This window comes from Gymnoscopelus microlampas (assembly GCF_963454915.1).
Source record: "Gymnoscopelus microlampas genome assembly, chromosome: 13".
Lineage (NCBI taxonomy): Eukaryota > Metazoa > Chordata > Actinopteri > Myctophiformes > Myctophidae > Gymnoscopelus > Gymnoscopelus microlampas.
In genome coordinates, this window is record NC_139950.1 from 15909524 (window position 1) to 15934543 (window position 25020).

Consider the following 25020-nt stretch of genomic DNA (forward strand, 5'->3'; position numbering starts at 1 on the left):
CTCTTATCACCATGTTTTAACTTTCTGTGTTTTTTTCGTAAATGAACGCCCTACTTGATCATACTGCAGTGTCACACAAAAGCAGTATATCTGCAAGCTCGAAACGTGGCACGAAACAAAGTGCTTTGAGCTTGTAGATCTGCTGCTTTTGCTATTTTTGAATGTGAATCCTGAAAAGTAACTTGGACATGAGGTTTCCACCCGACAGAGACGGTATATTAAAATTCCCTCGTGGGGCGACGGCGGGCGTCTCAAAAATGAAAAAAAAAAGCTCTTATTATGGAGAGGTGGGCGTCACAAACAAGACATGCTGTTATTATGGAGAGGTGGGCGTCACAAACATGACATGCTCTTATTATGGAGAGGTGGGCGTCACAAACATGACATGCTCTTATTATGCTCTTCACGCGACACCCCAGTGTTCCCACGTGTGTGCACGCTAGAACGCGCCCCCCCCCCCCCCCCCCTCGATTCATGAGCCAATTACCCAAATGGCTACTTTGCATAACAGGTTTACAAGTGAGTGTGCAAACTCTGCAAATGCTTCCTCACTCGATAAGTGCTCAAAATTAAAGATGTACTCGGTACATCTCACTCGCTTCGAGGCGCTGTAAGCTTGTAGATCGGCTATTTTCACAACGTTTGCGTCATTCTTACGTAATATTTGACAATTTTACCAATTTAGAATTAAAAATGTCTTAAAAGTCCTTAAATTGTCACTTTAGAAATGTGCAGATACCCTGTATACACGTATACTGTATGTTGGTTTGTTTACTGTTGAGTGAGAAAAACAATGTTGCACATTAAGCTAATCATCTGGGGACCCGCCCAAAATCACTTGGGGACCCCCCCTCGGTCCCTACCCACAGGTTGAGAATCACTGCCCTAGTAGGCCTGAGCCAGAAGGCCATAAATATAATGTCCCCTCTCTTGCCATGTATTCTTCTCACATTTACGTTTCCTCTGCTGCCCCATCATCCCCCCCTCCCCTAGGCGATAGACGCAGACCTCTACTCCAATGTCACGTACCGGATCAAGACGGAGTCGGCCAAGTCGCTGGTCTCCGTGGACCCCATCACCGGACGGGTCAGCATGAGGCAGTCCCTGGACTTCGAGGACCTGGATGCCCTTGGCTTAGCGGCCACCTTCACCTTCGAGGTGGAGGCCAGAGATGAGGGAGGACGCATGCCCCCGGGAGTAGCCACCGTCACTGTCAACATCAAGGTAAGAGCCTATAGTCACTGGGTGGAAAGTACAGTAGCTTAGTATGTTTTACTCAAACTGTACACAATGTTGAGGTAGTTTTACTTAACTTGAGTATGTCATTTTTTTTTATACATTATACGTTACTACTCCACTATAGCCTAGTTACCAGCCTTTTCTCATATCCGAGGAGAAAAGCCTGGTTACCACCTAATGCAGAACATGGGACTTCCTTTGTATGTGCTTCCACCCGGAAAGCCTCAACGTAACATATGTCGGCGGTACTTCCTCCAAATTCCAGTAGCAGATCTCCAAGCTCACAACGCATCGCATTGTGGTGCATTGTGAGCTTGTAATTTTGCCAAAATTGACACATTTCCGATTGAAAACTAAATAAATAATAATGTAAAAAACTTTTAACCGTGAAATTGGTCCTTCTGCACAATGAGCACAATTACATTACTTTAAGTATAGGTTGATGCCAATACATATGCTGTGTACTTCTACTCAAGTACAATTTTGACTACAGGACTTTTTCTTGTAACAAAGTATTTATATATTGTGGTGTGATACTTTTACTTAAGCAAGGCATGTCTGGCATTGTGCAATGCAGGGCCGCATCATGCTTACAATCCCCAGAAGGGCCGTTGGGGGGCTTGTTCGCATGCAGTCCTGCACTGCGGTGCTTGTGCTGTATGTTCCACTTTACACATCTGCTCTGTATTCACTGTGAACTGTATGTTCCACTTTACACATCTCAGCCAGGACGTGTTAACACCATAACCCTTTAAGACCATGTACTGTACTTTGTTGTATGCCATATAGCAAAACATAGTCTACAGTTAGCGGTTCCTAAACTGTTCAGCTCAAAACCCAAAACATACATTAAGGTGTCTTCCTAGGACCCAAAGTCACACAATTACAGTATTATTATAACCACTTAAGCCATTTATATGCTCAGAAAACGATAGTTACGTTGTAACTACGGTTCTATGAATCCCGATTGACCGGTTCTTAAAGCACTGAATATTCCCTTCGCACATGTGCAGTCCAAGTATTTATACCAACAATGTCACTTGTTACCCCTGGATGACCCAGAAGAGATTATAACTACCGGGGTTCATCAAGGGATCATTTCCTACAGAGAACACGAGGATTCTGAGTGACTCTGTAGGTCTTTTGGGATTCATAGAACTGTACAGTAGTTACATACGTAACTATTGTTCTATGTCATCCCTGCTGACCGCCAGAGGCGGTGCTTAAAGCACTGAATGACTTATACCAGCAAAGTCACGACTCAAGTAGTATATCTGCATAGTATAACTAGCATCTGTCAAAATAGGCTACAAGAAGTGAAGGAATGAGGGGTGAGCTGAGGTAGATCTGAAGAGGTGAGTTTTCAAACGGTGACAGAAAATGCAGTCCTGACTGAGAGGGGAGTCTTGGAGACGCGTGGATAGATAGCCAGGGCGTCGTAGGGAGGTGACAGATGTCCTGTTTTCGCTGTGGGAAGGGCTGAATCATGTCTTGGAGGTACGGGGGAGGTGCCTGTGCCATGCCCTTGACTTGCCTTGTAGGTCATCATCACCAGTATTTTGAATCCCATTATATGCATTCAATCTACTGAAGGCAAGGAACTGAAAATGATTCCAAGATAATAAGATAGTAGACGTGTTCTTCAAACAGTCCCCCGTGCTGACTGACTGCAGGAAGAAAGCAGAGAGTCTATCTTAACCCATTCGAACCGGGAAAGCATGATGTGTCATTTTAGATTTTTAGCAAAAAAGCATTGTTATACTTTGGCTTTTCAAAAATAGTAGATACAACTTCATAGCACGGCACGAAGTGACACGCTATGAATATATTCTTATAAAGCGAACATTTTTAACTAAAATCTTTGCTTCTGGGGATACCTGGTACAAAATACTTTTGAGATGCGGGTCCGCTACCAAATAAATATAATTTTGGGGGTCTTTGACAAGTAGTAGTTTGAGAACCACTGATGCAGCAACATATTTTTTATTTTTTTCAGAAAACTATAAGGATTTAGAAGACATTCGTAGAATCGGCCTCAGGTCTTAATGGGTTTATGAGCAGACTAAGCTAAAATACACAAGACATTACTCTCAGATAGTTAATGTTCCATCAACCGAGGTAAAAATGTATTTGTCCTGGACATAATTGCTCGCCCCAGTGATGCCCTCACACAAGTCTGAATAGTTTTTTATTTTATTTTGGCCTTGACACACTGAAAGCGGGTGCCATGTCATTATTCCGCCGGCCATTATTCCGACTGGCCCCATTATAACCCTAATTTCCCTATCCCTATAACCTCACACTTACCTAACCGTCAGAATAATGGGATGTCAGAATTATGAGCGGACCCCTTGAAAAAAGACTTCACCTGCTTCAACTCATTTTAGAGGGTCTCTGCCAAGATAGAACGAGGTTTTAGAGATGTTTGGCGCGTCCATTTGACACCTCCAGTGTGGCTCCGACCGTTGTAAACAATGTGTGTTTGGTAATGCGTGGCCCTAAAGATAAAATAGACCTTTTTTTCTCACAGCAGCCATTTTTACATGAATATGGGTAAACAGCCGTTGCTGTTAATTAAGGTTGTGCATAGGTCAAACAGTCAGGGTGCTGCTATTGTGGATGTTGGCTTAATGCTAAAAGCTCTGCTGCACTAAATGGAGCTGAACCTTTAAATTGTATAATTGGTAAGAAGTGACTGCACCCTGATATTTCATGTCAATATGAAATATGAAAAGTGTATTCATAATGTCATAATGAGGTTTTTCCAGCCAACGAGGCTATATCCTCCTTGCTCCACAGGGCCTGAATGACTCATCATTAGTGGTGTGAGGGTCAAAGGTCAGGCTTCATGTCAGGGGGTTTTCAGCAGCTTTGTGTTCCCTTTCCCAACCTTTCACCAGATTAACAGCTGAATCCAAAGCAAAGGATTATAAACACCTCCTGTTGCACCACTGTGTGTGTGTGTGTGTGTGTGTGTGTGTGTGTGTGTGTGTGTGTGTGTGTGTGTGTGTGTGTGTGTGTGTGTGTGTGTGTGTGTGTGTGTGTGTGTGTGTGTGTGTGTGTGTGTGTGTGTGTGTGTGTGTGTGTGTGTGTGTGTTTGTGTGTGTGTGTATATCTGTGTTAGTGTTTATTGTATGTGTGTGTGTGCGTGTGTTTATCTGTGTTAGTGATTATTGTATGTGTGTGTGTGCGTGCATTTGTGTGCGTGTGTTTATTGTATTTGTGTGTGTATGCGTGCACCTGTGTGTTATGTATTATGTATCGCTGCGAGTGTGTGTGTGTGTGTGTTTGTGTATGACATATCTCTGTGTGTGCGCGTGCATGCAGGCTTAATCTCAAGGCATAATGCGATTCATCCACTCCAGTGATCTTGGATGTGTAAATGTGTAGCGCTGAGTTGTACAACAAACACTTTGTTGTCAGATAGAGAAATGTTTTCCACAGAGCATTGACTCCCAGGGGAACAACAACAAGCGGCTGAGCATCCAAGCTCAAGCCTGTCCACCTGTAGACTGGCTGGCTTTCTCCTCCGATAAGGACCACCTGCCCAGAGAGAGTGCATTTTGTTGCTGTTGGGCAGAAACCTCTTATTTCCATTTTTTTTACTTTTTGTGTTTTTTTGTAAATTAACAGCCTACTTGATCAAACTACAGCGTCGCACAAACGTATCAAAAGTAGCCGTGTTGCCAAGTCTGGTTTTTACAAGCGACTTTGGCCTTGTTTGTTCCGTAAAGTTGTTTGTAAATATTGGTAGTTGCGGGTTGCGTTTTTTGGGGGGATTGTTTCTAAAGTGTAGTTGCTTATTTGGGCTTGCTCCCCCAAAAAAACGTATTATTATTTAAACCGGTGGTTCTCAAATATTGTCATGTCATGGACCCCCAAATTAATATGTACTGTATTTGTCCCTAACTCCCATCTGAAAATGTTTTGTGCCTGGGAGCCCCGCACCAGATTTGTGTTGTTAGAACATTTTATTTTAATATTTCTCTTAAATAGCCGAACGCATGAGCTTGTAAATCGGCTATTTTCAAATAGCCTGTATGTATACAGTATATAGGTTTAAAGTGCTCATGTGGCCTATTAAAGTCACTTCTTTTTGGGCTTGTTTTCCTAGACCTGGCTGCTTATTTCTCTCACAAAATCTGGCAACACTGATCCAGGTACGTGTCACTTGATAAACACCAGGCGAGGCGGAGAGCCGGGTGTTATCAGGCCCTCATGTCTGCTATTTGAAGCGACAGACATGAATTAGAGTGAGCCTAATGGATTCACAGCCAAACGCAGGCGCTCTGGGCGACCAGGGATATAGGGACGGTCCTGATTCTATTGACTCTTCTGTTCTCCCTCATACAGCGGTGCCTCTCCGGAGGGTTATTTGAAGTCGCTCGCATTTGATTTCCCAATGTTTTGTTTTGGTACGCAAGTTGTCTCTTCCGTCCGATGCCTTGTGGCGGTGATGGATTGTGTGTCTTGTGTATTTCGCCTCTCCTACTGAATCTTCCAAATTCAACCCCTCTGTTCTTGTTTTTTTTTCCGTTTGAGGTGAGGATAATAACAAGGTCATTTTCATTCATGGAGAGACGCTCGCGCTGTAGCCAGCTTCTTCAGAATCCCGGTGGCTCTCAGTAATTACAGTAGCATCCGTGGGTTTTCAAACTTTTTCATTTCAAGGACCTCTAAATTAATATGTATCTGGTCGCGGACACCCATCTGACAATATTTTGAAGATTTGTGTTGTGAAAAAGTTCAAGATATTTTTTTGAAATTGGCACATCTACAAGCTCACAATGTGTCACAATGCAACGCCAATGCAACGTTATCATAGCAACCAAAGCAGAGAGGCCGACGATGTCTGAATACACAAATCCAATCTGATAACTCGTAAATAACAACGTGGACAGTCAGTCCTAAAGATCAGAAAACAGAGTGGATTTGCCTGCAGTCCACGCTGGGCAAGACCTAGCTGGTTGAGTGCGGAAGTACTCGGAAGTACCGGAATTTGGCTTAAGTACCACCCAAGGAAATGGCGTTAAGGGCTTTACAAATCTGTTTAAATTCACCCTGAATGAAACAAGTGTTGTGATTGGTTGAAAAATATAATTAACGGGGGACAATACGTACGACGGAAGTCCTGCCCCTATAGACACACTGCATTAGCCCATTAAGACCGGAAACGCTGTGGCATGTCTCACTGCGTCGCCAGAGAATATAAAAATAATAAAAAAAAATATACACAAGGAAGTGAGCGTGGTCTCACGCGTCTATCTCCGTCTTCACCCCGTCTTCCCAACCAATCAGAGTATGCAACATTTTGAAAGTGTCAGAGTAATTTTTCAAGAGGTACGCCACACCGTCGCTGGACGTCCCCTGTGAAATTGTGTTCGTTTTGACGTCACTTTCGTCGTGCGACATTTGTCACTCCAAGCGTAAATTGGCCTTTAATTTCTGTGTATTCTAGGTATTATATCGTTGCTAGAAACCTCCTAACTCTATATTCTAACTTTTTTCCCCTAAATTAACGCCCTACTTGATCATACTACAGGGTCACACAAAAGTATCAAAAGTAGCAGATCTACAAGCTCGAAAGCGCCGCGTTTTGAGCTTGTAGATCTGCTACTTTTGCCATTTTTTTTATTTGAATCAGTTTTGGACAAATGAGGTTTCCAGACTTTCCACCCGACGGAGACTATGTAGAGTACGTAGTTTAACCAACCAGCAGTTATGATTATGATGAAGATTCTGCCGTTGCTTGTTGCTATTCACCGGCAAAATCCTGTGATTAAGTGTTTTTTTTATTATGGAGAGATGTGAAGGCAAGTAAGCACTTGATGAATATGAATCCTGAAAGGACTATTGAAACATCAGTCATTCTATCCTACAGCCTCGTTAAGCACAGAGAATCCATTTGTCCATATAACAGTACAGTATAGTGTGTGTGAGTGGTAATAATAATGTCTCAGCCTTCTGGAGAAGGATTATTCAGCTGTCTCAGGGTTGTTTCTTTTGTGCGTTTACAGTGTTCTTAAGGCCTTTGCTGAGCAATAAATAAAAGAGACGTCGGAATCGTGGGCGGATGATTTTGTATTTTGAGACTGTTACCCGGTGTGCCTCACCAAACAATATGAACATCAGTGATGTAAAGTAACTAAGTACACTTACTCAAGTACTGTACTTAAATACAATTTTGAGGTACTTTTACTTTACTGGAGTATTTCCAATTGTCTATACTTTTACTTCTACTCCACTACATCTCAGAGCAAATATTGTACTTTTACTCCACTACAATTATTTACTTTGCAGCTATAAATTATTACGGTACATTATAAAACATACATTAACCACTTTAGCCTTATTTTATACCTAAGCTATTTGAAAATAGCCGATCTACAAGCTCACAACACGTTGCATCGCACCGCGTTGTGAGCTTGTAGATCTGCTATTTTCAAACATTTTAGTACTTTTACTTTTGGTACTTTAAGTACATTTTGATACCAATACTTTTGTACTTTTACTCAAGTACATTTTTAATCTCCCCAAAAGGAGGCCCACACGGTTAGCAAGGTAGGCTACTGCTCAGTATCAGCTATTATAGGAAGCCGCTCAATTTGGAGGAGGCGTTGTTTCTTTTATCCATGATTGATTTCTGCTGTGTCTGACAAGTATGTAAACTGTATTGTATGTAACAATATAAAAGACAGTTTTATATTGACAGCCCTTGCGCTTGGGCTTGGGCTGGTCAGGTCAGGTGTGCATAACGTATAAGCCATTAGAGAGAAATAGAGGCACAATTAAAAGGCATATAAATAGACTTAAAGACCTAAAGACTGACCAGGCCGTCTGCGCTTGGACTGACCAGGCATAAATTAATGTCAGGTGCAATACATCACCAGTAGAATTGGCATAGTAGTCATGTATGTATGGGGTGTATCAACAGTCACTTATGATTAATATATAGCAGTAGTTTAGTATAGTAGTTATACTGTACTGTATGTCGTTAGATATAAATACGTATGCACTAAGGTATAAAGTACATGTTTATTATTAAATAATATGTATGCATTTGCAGTGCATAGGATGAGATGCATTGCTCCATGCATGCATGTCTATGTCTTATACCATCATGGGTAGTAAATAATTTTAATTTACCACTTAAACCCTATATACTTGTTTGACTGGGGTCCCCCAGGGCTCTATTCTAGGTATGCACATATTGTTAGTAAATAAGTGATCATTCTTTTTCATAATCAATTATATTGTTGGAGTGGAGTGTGACTAGGGTTGCCAACAGTCCCGTATTAGCCGGGACGCCCCGTATTTGAGCCAAAAGGGGCGTGTCCCGTACGGGACTTTGTTTGTCCCGGACTCCGGTGCAAAGGGAAAAATAAAAAATATATTTCTGTTTGTGCACACTGCAGTGTCTGGCTGCGTGTTTGTGTGCTGTATGCGAAGGGCGCTAGGACCGCTCAGTTGACAGGGCAGGCACAGTGCTCGCACGAGTGCTTGTGTGTGTGTGTGTGTGTGTGTGTGTGAGATTTTCTCCGGTGGGAACGGCATCATTGTTTGTGTGGCATGTCAGCCTGCCCAACCCTAACCCTAACTCTAAAACCGAAATAAAGTAACAAAAAAAGTAACTTTACCCGTGGGAAACCCGAAAAAAAATGCATGGGTCCCCCGTGCGCACGCTTCTCCAGTGTCCAGTGTCCAGTGCGCGCGCTGTCCAGTGTCCAGTGTCCAGTGCGCGCGCTTCTCCAGTGTCCAGTGCGCGCGCTTCTCCAGTGTCCCGTTTCTCCAGTTCTGGATGTTGGCAACCCTAAGTGTGACTGTTGCATCCATATATTAATTGAAATCAAACAAAGTGCAGTAGCTCCCACAGAACCAGAATTTTCCCCTCTTCCAGTATTTCCCATTCAGTATGCAGACAGCACCGGTGAAGGAGCTAGTGATAAATTAATTTACTAGCATATTCCGTTTGACCCTCGCATTGGCCTAGCATTATCCATCACCGTGGCAATATCTTGGCTTCCACATTACCCTGAGCCCTCCTCACAACCACTTGGGTTCAGAGACAGGGCCGGAACTACAGACGCTGTGATTAGTCTTGCCAGATTTTGAGAGAGAAATATGCAACCTGGTTCATCAAAAAAAGCCCAAAAGAAGCGACTTAGGCCAAGAGCACTTTAAACCTACTGTATATACATCGGCTATTTGAAAATAACCGATATACAAGCTCACAACGTGTTGCATTGCTATTGTAGACCTGCTATTTTCCAAAACAGCTTGGAGAAAAAAAATTCACATAAATCTTATAGGGGTTTCTGGCACAACATATTTTCAGATAAGGGGCCGCGAACAAATACATATTAATTTAGGGGGTTTCCTTGACATGAAAATGTTTGAGAACCACTGGTTTAAACAACATTAGGAAGCAAGCCCAAATAAGCAACTACACTTTTAGAAACAAGCCCCAAAAAAATGCAACCCACAAGCTTCCAATATTTACAAGCGACTTTATTGAAAAAAGAAGTCACTTATAATAAGCGGAAATGGCAACACTGGCTGTGATCCTTCTCCATACAGCTGGGTTGTAAAAACTACTCAAGAACCAAGAAGGTTTTATATGTCACAAGCTACTCATTCAGGTACAAGCAGCCAAATGCACATTGTGTGAGGTCCACAATAACGACAATAGTAAAATAATAATATAAAATAAAAATGACGATAAGATAAGAATAAAGGGGAGTATGCATGTGCATTGAGGTATATAAAATGTGCAATAAAGGCAGAGCCATGTCGATGTAGAAAAAAAGCAGCAAGTAGTCACATCAACATGACTAAAGTGCAAAGTATTGTACTTTGATATATACTGTACGTTATCTGTACATTATATTGTCTCTGTTGGGTGGAAACCTCATATGTCCAACATTTCTGGATGCAAATTCAAAAGCATCAAAAGTAGCAGATCCACAAGCTTGAAACGTTTCAAACTTGCAGATCTGCTACTTTTGATGCTTTTTCCGTGACACTGTAGTATGATCAAGTAGGGCGTTAATTTACGAAAAAACACAAAAAGTTAGAATATGGAGATAGGAGGTTTCTGCACGACAGCGACGATATATCAGCAATGACAACAGTTCCCTGTATATTGTTTTTATACTACAGCAGAAATCAATTTGTATTTATTCCACATTCCTTTGTCTTTTTTCCCCAGGATTTGAATGACTTTGCCCCCATCTTTACCAAAGACATGTATCGGGGCATGGTGGCGCCCAATGCAGAGAAAGGGACCCTCATCGCAAGAGTCCGGGCCAATGACGAGGACCCTGAGGTGAGTGTGTTGAGACTGTTAACGTGATCATTGTTGATACATACAGATGCGACATTTGAGAATTTCAAAGGTTCTGCCAGTGGCAATTCATGAGCAAATCAGTGGGAAATCCAAGCCTTTCCATGGAGAAAGTGTGAATTGTGCCAGGTGTGAAATGGTGTCATTTCAAACCAAGGCTAATCAGGCCCGAGGAGTGGGGGAAACTGTGACTTTGAACTTTCAGGGAAAGATCATGGAAGTCCGAAGAGTTCGGCTGACTTATCTGCAGCAGTGGTTCTCAAACTTAATTTGAAGGATCCCCATAACTGAGAGTGTACAAATGGAAGACCTGGAAGGTTCCATTAGGAAGCCCCTCAAGGAAACCTGAGGGGTCCCTGGAGTCCATTTTGAGAACCACTGATGTAAAGGACGTGCGTTTCAAGTCCAGTCTAGATTTAGTTGTTGTACTAGTGTCGTGTGAAAATAGCTGATCTACAAGCTAACAGCCCGTCACAATGTGATTCATTGTTTTGTTTGTTTTTTACAATTTCTGATATTTTTTTTAAATGTTTGACATAATGACATGCTTAACGAAGGGACACCAGGTTGAAAGTGGTTATAAACGAATTACGCCCCATTTCAAAAATAGCCAAAAGAAGCTGATCTACAAGCAGATATTTTCACTATTTAAAACAAATCTGAATATCTTTTATTTTTTCTTTGAAAATGTTGTCCTGTAATAATGCCAAGCCCAAAATAGGGCCGCTGCAGGTTGTAAGTGTCTAACAGGCACTTCCACAATCTCCATCACCGCCAGTTACCATAGTGATAAAGATGGCACAGATAGCAAAGTTAATTTGACATGAGCATCGCATGTTCTCTGGTGCTCATGCATGAGTCATCTGCCCTCCATCCCACATACTTATCCTCGCTGTCGGCCAGTAAACCTTGTATCTCCAATTTCAACGTTTTTTTATCTTTCCCTAAATGAATGCCCTACCTCGTTGTATAAGAGTCGTGAGCTTGTAGATTTGCTATTCTCGCTCTCGAGCCTGTGACCTGTGACAGTGGTTCTCAAAGTCAAGTCCGGGGGGCTTAGTAGTTCATATAGCATCACAACCATTTTAACCACTTTATCGATTTAAACATTTGCTATTGGAAAATAGAAGATGTACAAGCTCACAGCATGTTACCTCGTGCCACGCTCCGAGCTATTTATGAAAATCTTTGAAAAAATATATATAATTTTTTAGGGTTGTCCGATATTGGCTTTTTTACCGATAACCGATATACCGATATTGTCCAACTCTTAATTACCGATACCGATATCAACCGATACCGATATATGCGGGGATTATTGTGATTAGGGTAAGCTAAAATGTCATATCACACACACCATATACAGTAAGAACTCCTGTAACTTATTTATAAAGCAAAAAAAAAAAAAAAAAAAAAAAAAAATTTTTTTTTTTTTCAAAAACCGATACCGATATTTTCCCGATATCAATTTTTATGCTAATATCGGCCGATAATATCGGGAGGCCGATAATATCGGACATCCCTATAATTTTTTAATAATTTGGATTTTTTTGTTTAACATAAATGTTCTGTTATGGGGGTCCCTTGCTCAAAACCTTTTCAGATGGGCGTCCGTGGGCCAAATACATATCAATTTGGGGGTCCTTGACATGAACCACTGGACTAAACAACTCCATTGGACCCATTGGGAACGCAGGTTATTTTCCCCCCCCCATTTCCTGAAAAGTAACCTATTTTTTTAACATACGAGGTTTGCGCCCGCCAGCGTGGTTATGCCGCACCGCCTCTGTTTCTCCACCTTATAATCCATCTGTGAGGCTTCTCCTGGGGGTCGCTGTGCTGTGAAGTATTTCCCTTTTTGCCTGTCTGCTTAAAGTGGAGGAGGAAATTACACATACGCCAGGATAGACATCGTGTGACACCATAGTTGGTGCTCAGAAATTATTTTGCCATCTTGCAACAGAGGCAACACAGGAGCAGAGGTAATCATTGTTGTTGAGAAGGGATGGATAGTTTTTTTTTCTCGTTTTGTTTCGAATGCGGCACGGCACACCGCTACGACTTCTTTTACGGCCCGACTTTCGATCTGTCAATAGGAAGCTACAAGGCCATTAAGGATAAAACAAAGACACCTTCACAGGGGCCAATAAATACCGCAGAACAAGGTTATTTTGTTCCCCCGGAATATTTTGGTTCTGCGTCATCGACGCCGTGACAAACTGAAAGTGCCTTCATTAGCGGTGCAACCCACCTTAACCCTTTAAGACCGGGAACGCATCTGTGTGTCATTTTATAGATTTCTTTGGCTATTCAAAAAATACGGCACTCGGTGTAGATCTGCTATTTTTGAATAGCCAAAGAAATCTAAAGTGACACTGATGCGTTGCCGGATTGAATGGGTTAATATTTTATAGACCTTTAGTGAGTCAGCATTTCTACATGCTCGCTCACTTCTCCACTATCCGTCTCCCGAAGTATTTTTTTGCTTCACAAGACGTGCTCAGCTCTTGTTAAATGAGCCATTCAAATCTGCGATTGGCAAAGTTTGGTTTCAGACATGGAGGAATGATTGCGTTGGGAGAACACGGTAGGACTGCATATACGGTCCTTTTCGGCTGGAATATTAACATCAGACTAAAACACATGCACACACACGTGCACGCACTTACACAGTCTCCCTCTGTCTACTCACCTATTTCTTAAAAGAAATATATATATATTATGTTTTATATTTTCATTCTGACAGCAAGGAATTTCCATCCAAGGAATCCATTGCCGGCTTCTCTCCTGCGAACACTGACAGCTGTGTTCGTTGGACTGACCCGGTCAAGCCGGAGGGCACCGCGGGGGCGGGAATCGAACCGTGGCCTCTGCAATGGTAGACGATAGGGCTGGGTAATAGCAAGGACCTCACGATATAATACGTATCACAATATGTGGGTCACTGTAAGATCTCATATCCCGATTATGATTACATTATGTTACACAATACCATTTGTGTGAGAGAGAGAGAGAGAGAGAGAGAGAGAGAGAGAGAGAGAGAGAGAGAGAGAGAGAGAGAGAGAGAGAGAGAGAGAGAGAGAGAGAGAGAGAGAGAGAGAGAGAGAGAGAGAGAGAGAGAGAGAGAGAGAGAGAGAGAGAGAGAGAGAGAGAGAGAGAGAGAGAGAGAGAGAGAGAGAGACACACACACACACACACACACACACGGACATGTCTTGCCATGTTAGATTAAAAAAAATATACATATATATATAGAATAAATGATAATGTTCATGTGATGTGTGATGAAAGCAGTGACTGAGATCCAATTATTGAAATCCCCAACGCGGAACCATGCTGCATTGATGCCTGTATAGTATACCCATGACTGACTTGCCAGTCTCCAGGTTTTCATCAGAATAGGTTGGACACTGATTCAATTCATGCAGAAATACTGTCATTTCAATCGGTCTAAGCATAGAGACACTATGACACATTAGGAGTTCACTAGTATACATTTAGGGCTAGATCAACATGTTTCTGGTAATATTTATTATATTGACCGTTTGTTTTGTACATCTGGGGCAAAGCAAAATAAACACTTCCATCACAAGCCAGCATGGTGATGACGCCTGGACGTAGCTGATTGGTCAACTCTTTTGCACCTATCCTCAAGCTAGCCAATCACCTTTCCCCAGCCCTAAAGGTCAACTAACATGAGACATGTAACAACTCTCTGGTCACATTGCTCTCTGTCCGATCTCCCGCTGCTGCTGTGCGTCATATGAGAGTCCCGCTGAGTTTTCCCCAGATTAACCTGCTCACATCTTGTTTTCATCATGGGGCCCGGAGGGATTATCTCCCCGTCCAACATCCAGGACTGTGCATCAGTGAGCCATAAAAGCAGTCCACCGCAAACTAAAACCTATTGCCACATCACTACCTTTAACAACTTGAAGCCTGTACTGTATAGCCTCCCTGTTCTGGGCCATGTCATCATGGGGTGAATACAGGCAAACATTCAGAGGAAAATAGCCAATCCACAAGCTCACAGACAGACAATTCCCCCACTGCCAGCTGGGAAGGGGCAGACATTTTAGCCTGGAATTGGCCAGACTGATAACGTGGATTCACTCTCACGTTCCTCCCCGGTATCAGTCTGGACTTCGGCCCATAGGGAGCGAGTATGAGAAATCAGAAAATGTTCGGGCCAACCATTGACTGCTTTTCAACTGCTGTCCGTACAACAGTGAAAAGCATAAAAAAAAAAATCTGGTTTCTCATACTCACTCCCTATGGGCCGAAGTCCAGACTGATACCGGGGAGGAACGTGAGAGTGAATCCACGTTATCAACATTCTGGCCAATGCCAGGCTACAGACATGTACTGTAGCAGTTACTATAACCTCATATCTCCATATTTTAACTTCCTGTGGTTTTGTTGTAAATTAACGCCCTACTTGATCATACTACAGCGTCACACAAAAGCATCAAGAGTTTGCGCCGTGCTTCGAGCTTGTAGATCTGCTACTGTTGCTGTGTTTGAATTTTAATCCTGAAAAGTAACAAAAAAGTTTTTGACATACAAGGTTTCCACCCGACAGAGACGACAGTGATCTTGTCACTGAAAAGCCATATTACCCCCCACTGCTGCGTGTGCTGACAGGCATCGTTATATCTTATACTGTATGTGCTGCAGTGAGTCCCCCCACAACAACCCCTGGTGAGATCCCACCTTGCAGGAGGCCTACTAACACACAGTATTGAGTGCAGATAATGTTGGCCTTTTTCAAGAAAACATTGGTTCTCAAACCTTTTTTTTTCTTCTTTTTCTTAATTCAAGGACCTCCAGTTCGCTATCCATTAGGCCATGGCCATTAGTTCCTACCGGAACCACTGCCGGTCATCAAATTATTGCCTTAGGAATGCGACAAAAACTAAAGAATATCCATGAATTCAAGTCTCCATGGGGTGACTAATCGAAGTCATTTTGGGGGTGAACTATCCCTTTAAGCAGAGGTGGGGACTTGGACTCGAGACTCGAGACTCGACTTGACTTGAAGTCCCGATTTTGATGACTTTAGACTTGCTTGACCAAATCAAAAATAGACTTGGACTTGCTTGGGACTTGAATGCCAAAGACTTGAGACTTGACTTGACTTGAACACTAAAGACTTGAGACTTGACTTGACTTGAGCCCTCGTGACTTGAAAATTCAAGTCTTTTCAAGTCACCTTCAAGTCACTTTCAAGTCACTTAAGCAAGCCGAAAATGTTTAAAAAGTGTGCATCAACTATAATGTTATTAGTCAGAAATCCCGGCCGTCAGTGACACCTAGTGTAGTGTTGCCAAAGCTGCTTATTTACCCTAACCTTTGGACAAAATTTGGTTTGTTTTTGGCTTGTTTTTGGAAGTCGGTTCGCTTGTTTCTCTCCCGATACTTGGCAACACTGGCCCACATGTTGCACGTGTTAAGTGCAAACTATAACCAGTGGTGGAAAGTAACTAAGTACATTTATTCAAGTACTTTACTTAAGTACAATTTTGACTTATTTTTTACTTTACTGAAGTATTTGCAATTTTCAGTACTTTTACTTCTACATTATTTAGCAGACGCTTTTATCCAAAGCGACTTACAGTAAGTGCATTCAACATAGGTAGGGAACAAAACTACTAATCACCAGAAGTCTTAACTGCATTTTCTGCAAAAACAAGCAACCAAGAGTATACCTAGCGCTAAGGTAAAAGTGCAATATATCAGCTACCTACTTCTACTCAACTACATATGAGAGGCAGATATTAGCCTACTTTTACTCCACTACAATTATTTGAAAATTTTAGGTACCAATTACTTTGTAGATTTTGGTTATTAATACAAAACATACATTGACCACTTCAGCGCTATATACATTTCCTCTTCTACCCCGGATTTGAACGCGGTTTCCAGTGCAAGTGCTGAAATTTCACCATCGTGATAATAGAGCCTGCCTGCTTGATCAGAGGATACACTGAATTTGTGTCAGATCCTGTGTCTAGGTGAGACATGGCCTTTGACATCATCTAAATGTCTCAATAGAAGAGCAGGGAGACAAAATACAACCACCCTGATTGTATAAGTTATATTGTAGTAACATACTCTACCATACAGATTGTACAAAATTACATTATATTCATTAAAAAGGGCCCTTTTAAACCCTGTCCTCAAGGAGGATATTAAAAGTACAGTATCTGCGTTCTGTTGGCCTGGAAGAACCCATGTTTTAAAACAAATGCAAATTGTGAAAAATGCTCATGATTTATGTAAATCTTTACATATCTTGAATTAAAATTTTGACTTGTTTGGGACTCGAAACAAAAGGTTAGGACTTGTTTGGGACTCGAAACAAAAGGTTAGGACTTGTTTGGGACTCGAAACAAAAGGTTAGGACTTGTTTGGGACTCGAAACAAAAGGTTAGGACTTGTTTGGGACTTGAAACAAAAGGTTAGGACTTGTGTGGGACTCGAACCAAAATGCTAAGGACTTGTGTGGGACTCGAAACAAAAAGCTGAGGACTTGGACTTGACTTGGGACTTGGCTGTGTTGACTTGGACTTGACTCGGGACTTGAGAGCAAAGACTTGAGACTCGACTTGGACTTGCAACATAGGGACTTGGTCCCACCTCTGCCTTTAAGAGTGTCTTTCCACCACTGAGTGACTGGGTTTATAAAGGCATCGGACAGGCTTTGTTGAGAACAACAAGCTAATCTATAGACATTTGTATTTCTATCATGAATGCACTCCAAGCTAGATTGGCCATGACCCAAGTATGTCTGACCAATCATCCAGCCTGCATCGTAGAGCTCAGGCTGAGTATCATAACGGGAGATCAATGCCGTGTTATGCTCAAAGGTAAAAAGGAAAGAAGAAGACATCACTACTAAAGCTATCACTAATATATCCAAGGCTTTTGAAAATATCAAAATACTAACCTTTTTTTTTCTTTTTCTTAATTCAAGGACCTCCAGTTCGCTATCCATTAGGCCATGGAGAGTGTGCTAATTGGAAATGGAAATTTGGTTCCATTTGTATGCTCTCAGAGTTACAGACCTGTAAGAGGGATACAAGCACCTTAGCAAGTCTGAGAACCACAATGTGAAATTGGCTTTCTTATTATTTATTTTTTAATAAATAACAGGGTTAGAGTTAGTATGCATACTTAGTATGCAAAGTATGCTTTGGAAAGTATACATGATTTGAACATGCATTGTACATCACTATCAGACCAAAATGTAGCATTCAACTTATTGTTGTTATGCCATGCTGACTGACTATACACAGGTTGTTGAAACAATTAGGCCTTAAATGGAAGCATGGTTAAGTCATGTATACTTTACGTTATTTCAGACCATTCCCCAAAGCATACATTTATTTTATAGCTTTAAAATAGCCAATTTAACATTCAGGTGGCCAGACTTCTCAGGTTCCCAGGATAGGATAGGAGAGGAGAGGAGAGGAGACGTGTTATACTGTTCTCTCTTTATTTGGAGAAAAACAGAAAACAAAGAATCATACAAGTGCTATTGTATTATTGATTATAAAACTCCATTACAATGTAAACAAGAAGGAAAGAAAGACAGAAAGAAAGAAAGAGGAAATCGATGGCCCAGTATCACAGTATATATTTTTCCCAATACTGTTTATATTATCCAGTGCCTCTTATTGATATGTACGCCGCTGGCAGCTGTCTGATTATCTGTTGTTCACACAGTATTGTTCCCAAAGCCCACAGGGACACATTATTATTCCCATAGCTCACAGGGACAGTACATAATACTTTTCCAAAGTGTGAGAGAGTCTCATTTGCCATTCACAACAACAACACACACAAGCTATTTAGTGTTTAGAAAAACAATACAACAACAAAACACAAATCATTGATGTCAGGTGGAAACCTTGCAACTACAAAACTGTAGACTTAAAGGGATAGTTCCCCCCCCCCAAAAAAACTTTTTTAGTCGCATTCCTAAGCCAATAATTTGATGCCCAGCGGACCGGTAGGCAACGGTTCCAGTAGGAGACGCAAAGGAGACTCTTTGTGTCTCCTACCGGAACCACTGCCGGTCATCAAATTATTGGCTGAGGAATGCGACAAAAAGCAAAGAATATCCATGAATTCAAGTCTCCATGGGGTGACTAATCTAAGTCATTTTGGGGGTGAACTATCCCTTTTAAGAGTGTCTTTCCACCACTGAGTGACTGGGTTTATAAAGGCGTCGGACAGGCTTTGTTGAGAACAACAAGCTAATCTATAGACATTTGTATTTCTATCATGACTGCACTCCAAGCTAGATTGGCCATGACCCAAGTATGTCTGACCAATCATCCAGCCCGCATCGTAGAGTTCAGGCTGAGTATCATAACGGGAGATCAATGCTGTGTTACGCTCAAAGGTAAAAAGGAAAGAAAGAGACATCACTACTAAAGCTATCACTACTACTGTATATCCAAGGCTTTTGAAAATATCAAAATGGAAATGGTGTCTAACCTCTCTGCGATACATTTCTGTGAATAATCCTCCAGGGATGCAGGCCTCTAGGGGGCTTAGCTCTCCTCTCTACCCCCGGCGTTTAGTCTGTCTTCTGGGTGTGGAACCAGGCCAGCGGTTCCAGATACTTGTACTTTACTGGAGTATTTCAAGTATACTTTATCGTTGCTGTCGGGCAGAAACCTCCTATCTCCACTCTCGATATAACCTTTTGTGTTTTTTTTTTTCGTAAATGAACGCCCAACTTGCTCATACCACAGCGTCACACAAAAGCATCAGAAATAGCAGATCTACAAGCTCAAAGCACGGCACAAAGTGACGCGTTTCGAGCTTGTCGATCTGATATTTTGGCTACTTTTGAATTTGAATCCTGAAAAGTAACAGTTTTGGACATAATGAGGTTTCCACCCGACAGAGACGTTATATGAACTTCTACTCCTCTACATCTCAGAGGCAGCTTTTTTACTCTTTTTTTTTTTTACTCCACTACAATTATTTGACAGCTTTTAGTTACTACTAGTACTTACTTTGCAGATATAGATTATTAATGCAGGTCAGGACATACATTAACCCCCGAAGCCCTATTCTATCCTGTTCCTACTATTCGGAAATAGCCGATATATCAGGCAGCTCTTACAAGTTCACTCTGCTTTGGTGCTGTTAAGTGTATTTTAATACCAGTATTTTTGGACTTTTACTGAAGTCAAATGTGTTAATACCAAGGCATTTTACTTGTAACAAGCAGATACACTGTGGTATTGCTACTATTACACAGTGGTGGAAAAAGTACTATATATTTTATTTTTATTTTTTGTAAAAGTACTGTATCAATACTGCAATGTAGAAATACTCTGTTACAAGTAAAAGTCCGGAATTCCAAATTTACTTGAGTAAAAGTACAAAAGTATTGGCATCAAAATGGACTGAAAGTTCCAAAAGTAAAAGTACTCATTATACAGAATGTCCCATTTTAAGTTTTCAATTGTATAAAAATATTTTGAAAATAGCCGATCTACAAGCTCGCAATGCGTCGCATTGCGACACATTGCGAGCTTGTCGATCTGCTATTTTCAAATGGCCAAAATGTATATAGGGCTGAAGTGGTTAATGTATGTTTTGTAATAAGTTAAAAGTACAATATTGGCCTCTGAGATGTAGTGGAGTAGAAGTAAAAGTATTAGAATTTGGAAATACTCAAGTAAAGTACAAATACATCAAAAAAAATGTACGTAAGTACAGTACTTGAGTTAACGTACTTAGTTACTTTCCACCACTGCTTCTACATAAATAACGGAGCCCATAGGGAACAGTGCTGTGAAAAAGATTATTCAGAATCAGTCCGCGGTAGCAGCAGTAATAGTGGTGGGTGGTCCAGAGGGGACGTATGCAGCTTGAAAAGAAGATAGCCCTGCAGATAATCAGCAATCAGGGACCGTGATTAATCTTAATCAAAGGGTCATAGTAAAGTCCCAGCTCTCATTAAGGAATGTAAGTGAGTTGCACTGGAGAGCAGAGAGGCCTGGTTGTGAATGGCGCCGCTTTAACCCTTTAACCCATTCAAAACAGGAACGCATCTGTGTCATTTTTAGATTTCTTTGGGCTATTCAAAAATAGCAGATCTACAAGCTCACTTTTAGATCTGCTTTTTTTTTTAATCGTGAAAATGTGTGCAAATCTTTTAATATTATGTATTTTTTCAAGCGAACATTTGTCAAATATTTAGTTCCAGGGACCCCCCAGAAGCAAAGATTTGAGTTCCAAATGTTTGCTTTAAAATATATGTATTCATATATTTGCACAAATGTTAAAGTTAAAGTTTTTAAAAAGAGTTTTTTAATATCCAACGCAAACATTTTAACTCATTCAATGCCATGCTCATTTTTGAATTTTGGCTCTGAGTGCCACAGCCAAAATTCATTGTAAAAAAAAGGAAGCGAGATACAGCCTTTTTAAGTTATAGGTTAAACAAGGAGTGGATGGAGCAGCAAATCTTCAAATCATCATATCTTGGGTTCTGAACATGTTTTTCCAAAAAAAAAAAAAAAAAAAAGAACTTTTATTTTGATTTTTTTTTTCATGACGTCTTTGACGCCTTCTGGCGCTCAGGGCGTCAGGCCACATGACGTCTTTGACCTCTTTTGGCACTCAATGAGTTAAGTGACACTGACGCTTTCCCGGTTTCGATGGGTTAATTCCAAAGGAAAGTGAAGAGGTATTAATCAGGGAGTAATAGTGATTTATTAGCAGGGGACGTGATGGAGGGGTCAGGCAGGCCTAATGACGGCTCCTGACAAGCTTTAAGAGTTGTTTAGCAGAGAGAGAGAGAGGAACGTACATGACTAATATCCCCCCCAAAAAATCCGCTACCTGATATCCAGCTTGTTATTGTCCTACTAGCCAAATCAAAGTGGTTCTCAAACCTTTTCATGTCAAGGACCGCCACATTTATTTAGTTTGATTGTATTTGGCCGTGGACCCCAGTTTGAAAATATTTTGTGCCAGGGGACTCTTAAAGGAGCTACACCATGAATTTAAAAAATAATAATAATATTTGATATCATATTGTTTATGTCCCTCAAACGTTTTTCAAAAGGTTTGAGCCTAAATCAAGCCTCAGATATACTCATTCCAACTAACTTCTCTCTGGCTTATAAAGCACTTTCACCTGCAATACCACATTGTCCTGTTTGGCACGGGGCGCTATTGAGCCAGTTTGTATGCACGTTATGTCCTGGTTCTGTGTGGAAAAAGTAAAAAAATAAATAAATAAATAAATAAATAAAAAATAAAAAATGATTTTTTTTTTTTTTTTTAATTATTATTTTTTTTTTTGGGTTAGAACTGAAAAACGGGAGGAATTGTTCCCAGACGTGACGTAGGGTGGGGGAACAAATCTGACGGACTGTTTTCAGACCAATTTACATAAAAACCACAGATAGCCTATGAAAGCCTGCATGCTCGAAGTCGGGTATTTGTTGGAACAGAAGAGAGGTGGGGGAGACCAAAAACACACAAAAATGAAGAAAAAGTTAAAATTCATGGTGTAGACCCTTTAACACATTGGCTGCCTGATATTAAAACATTGTTTTTTTATCCCCTTGCCATGCAGCGTTTATTACCTTAAATAGAAATCTTTGAAAAGCCATGGAAGCCACGTTGTGTACAATAACATTTCTACCGCAATTGTCCATTTTGGAGCTATGGCCCGTTGAAAATGAGTGGTTTTCATTATTTAAAAAAAAGAATCTGAGTTAGAAGTGTTTTTCTAAAAATCCTAACGTTGGGGCGGACGGACGTGACGTCACATCCGTCTATTCCTTCTCTGTCCAGTGATCATTCCTAAGCTGTGAGCTGTTAGAGAGGCCTTTAACACAGCGTTTAGACTGTTTATCAATTTAGCTGGGGAACCCCCTCAATGACTTGGCTGTGTATCAGATCATTCTTTTTTTTCCTTGTTAATTTGATTTGGTCATTGTTTTGCGCTTCTTAAAGAGTATTAAAACAGTGGTTCCCAGTGGTGGAAAAAGTTAAAAAGTTACTCGTAAAAGTCTTGTAATGAAAATGTACTTGAGTAAAAGTACGTAAGTATTGGCATCAAAATAAACTTAAAGTACTAAAAGTTAAAGTACTCATTATGCAGAATGTCCTGTTTCACAAGGTATCATATAAAATGTATTAAAAAATATCAGATCTACAAGATCATATTATATCTGCTATTTTTGAATGGCCAAAGAAAATGACAGAGACGCGTTCCCGGATTGAATGGGTTAATATTATGTGTTCTTTCCTCCAGGGATCACCAGCTGCAACAGTGCGCTACAGAGTGGACCAAGACTTATCTCCATACAGTGGGAGCATCTTTGATGTGGACACGGAGACCGGCCGTATCGTCACCAAGGTCAACCTCAATGAAGACCCTACTGTCGTCTTTCTGGTAAGTGATGGAGGCCACAAGTGTGTACAGTATATGGAGTATATACTTGTTGCTGTCGGACAGAAACCTGTTATCTCCATATTCTGACTTTTTGTGTTTTTTTTCGTAGATATTTCATTTAGTCACAACAGTATCAAAAGTAGCTGATCTACAAGCTCGAAACGCGGCGCGAAGCCACATGTTTTGAGCTAGTAGATATGCTGCTTTTACTATTTTTTTATCCTGAAAAGTAACAGTTTTGGATATATGAGGTTTCCACCCAACAGAATCGTTGCTGTCGGGCCGAAACCTTGTACGTCCAAAACTGTTACTTTTCAGGAAGTGGAACTAAAGAACGTGTGTTCTAGTGGATCCAATGTAATAATTTTAGTCACAAGCTATTGCTAATACTCTTTTCATTGGTTCAATATTTAAAAAAAAAACAAGACACACAGAACTACTTTTACTTTCACTTTCATTTTTTTTTTTTTTTATAACTATCTACAAGTGATACGATGCATTGAAAGCTTGTAGATTTGCTATTTATGCCCACTTTTGTGTGAAATTCATGTACGACCAAGTCAGGCATTCGTTTACACGAAAACACACGTATACAAAGTTGAAAGATGGCGATACAAGGTTTCTGCCCGAAGGTAACAATATGAATTGTCAATTGAGAGAATGAATACCGTGCAGGAAATGAGTGCATTATTGTTTTTTTCTTATACAGTAACAATCATCACCAGCCTTTATTGTGCCAGTGGGATATCATTAACAACAAACGTATAAGAACAAAAAATAAACACAAAATAAAAACAATACATAGAATCCCAAGAGTACACAAACAACATATCAGCGAGGCAGTTTGTTTAATACTGCAATGGCTGAATGGACAAAACTCCTACTAAAACAAACTTTTTCCCATCACAAATATCTGTATCATTCTCCGGCCAGATGGCATGACTGTAAAGTGATGGTTGAGGCGACTATCACTGTAATTTACTATTGTGAGTGTGTGATGGCTTTATTGTTCATATCACAAAGTGTAGCATGTGGGAAGGCCAATTTTCTTGCCAATTATCTCTCCAGTGTTGCCAGGTTTTTTGAGAGAAATAACTAACCAGGTCTATGAAAACAAGACCGAAAGAAGCGACTATAGGCCACCTGAGCACTTTAACCCTTTAAAAAACGTCCGTTTGAAAATAGCCGATCTACGAGCTCGCAACGTGCCACGACGTGCCATCTTGAAAAAAAAATATCTAAGAGGCAAATATTGTACTTTTTACTCCACTGCAATTATTTGAGAACTGCCGTTCTCTTCTTCTCTTTATTAGCATGCCAAACGTGCAGGCAAGAAATTCGTGCCTGGAAGCCACCATTGCTATTTATTTAGCGGACAGTAAAAATGGATGTGTTGTCTCCTTCTGCAGCTGTACGTGATTGCCTATGACGACGGGGATCCAGTGAAGTTTAACACCACCGTGGTGGAGATCACTGTCCTGCAACCCTCCCGCATCCCCATCTTCACCCAGGAGGACTTCAGGTAAGTGTTCCTTATGGTAACTGCATGCAGTTGGAGGCCGCTCCAGGTGTAGTGCTATTTGTACATTTGGAGTACCGTAGTTCGTTTGTTTGTTTGTTTCACTTTGTTTACATCTGACTGAAACAAGCATGTCCGGCGTTGACACACTGTGATTGGCGAGTCGTCGCTTTGACTGGCGGTTCTGTCTTGTTGGTGTGACTTGCCTTTTGGTAGGAAGGGGCAGTGTTAGAATTATTATCAGATCTACAGGCTCACAACGCATCGCGACACGTTGTGAGCTTGTAGGTCTGCTATTTTCGCCGCTGTCCAAACGACAACGAGCAGGAGTCCCGCAGCACACAAAAGTGTGACTGACACAGTATGTAAGGGGCGGGCGGTCCCCAGGTGAAACAATTGATAAAGAGGGAACTTTAATTGTGTGTTTGACGTTCCTACGTGTGCGACACTAGAGCTCGAATGCCCGGATGAAACTCATTG

General features: G+C 41.0%; 1 protein-coding gene across 1 annotated transcript in view; it reads left to right on the forward strand.

Moving 5' to 3' along the window:
* LOC311059381 (protocadherin-15-like) overlaps window positions 1-25020 on the forward strand; it is a gene marked incomplete at its 3' end in the record, with an annotated part of 341810 nt that overhangs the window by 245255 nt on the left and 71535 nt on the right. Inside the window, exons 22-25 of the mRNA XM_084077261.1 lie at window positions 994-1224; window positions 10448-10564; window positions 22881-23021; window positions 24431-24543. Coding sequence (XP_083933387.1) covers window positions 994-1224; window positions 10448-10564; window positions 22881-23021; window positions 24431-24543 — 602 coding nt within the window. The remainder of the gene's footprint in view (window positions 1-993; window positions 1225-10447; window positions 10565-22880; window positions 23022-24430; window positions 24544-25020) is intronic.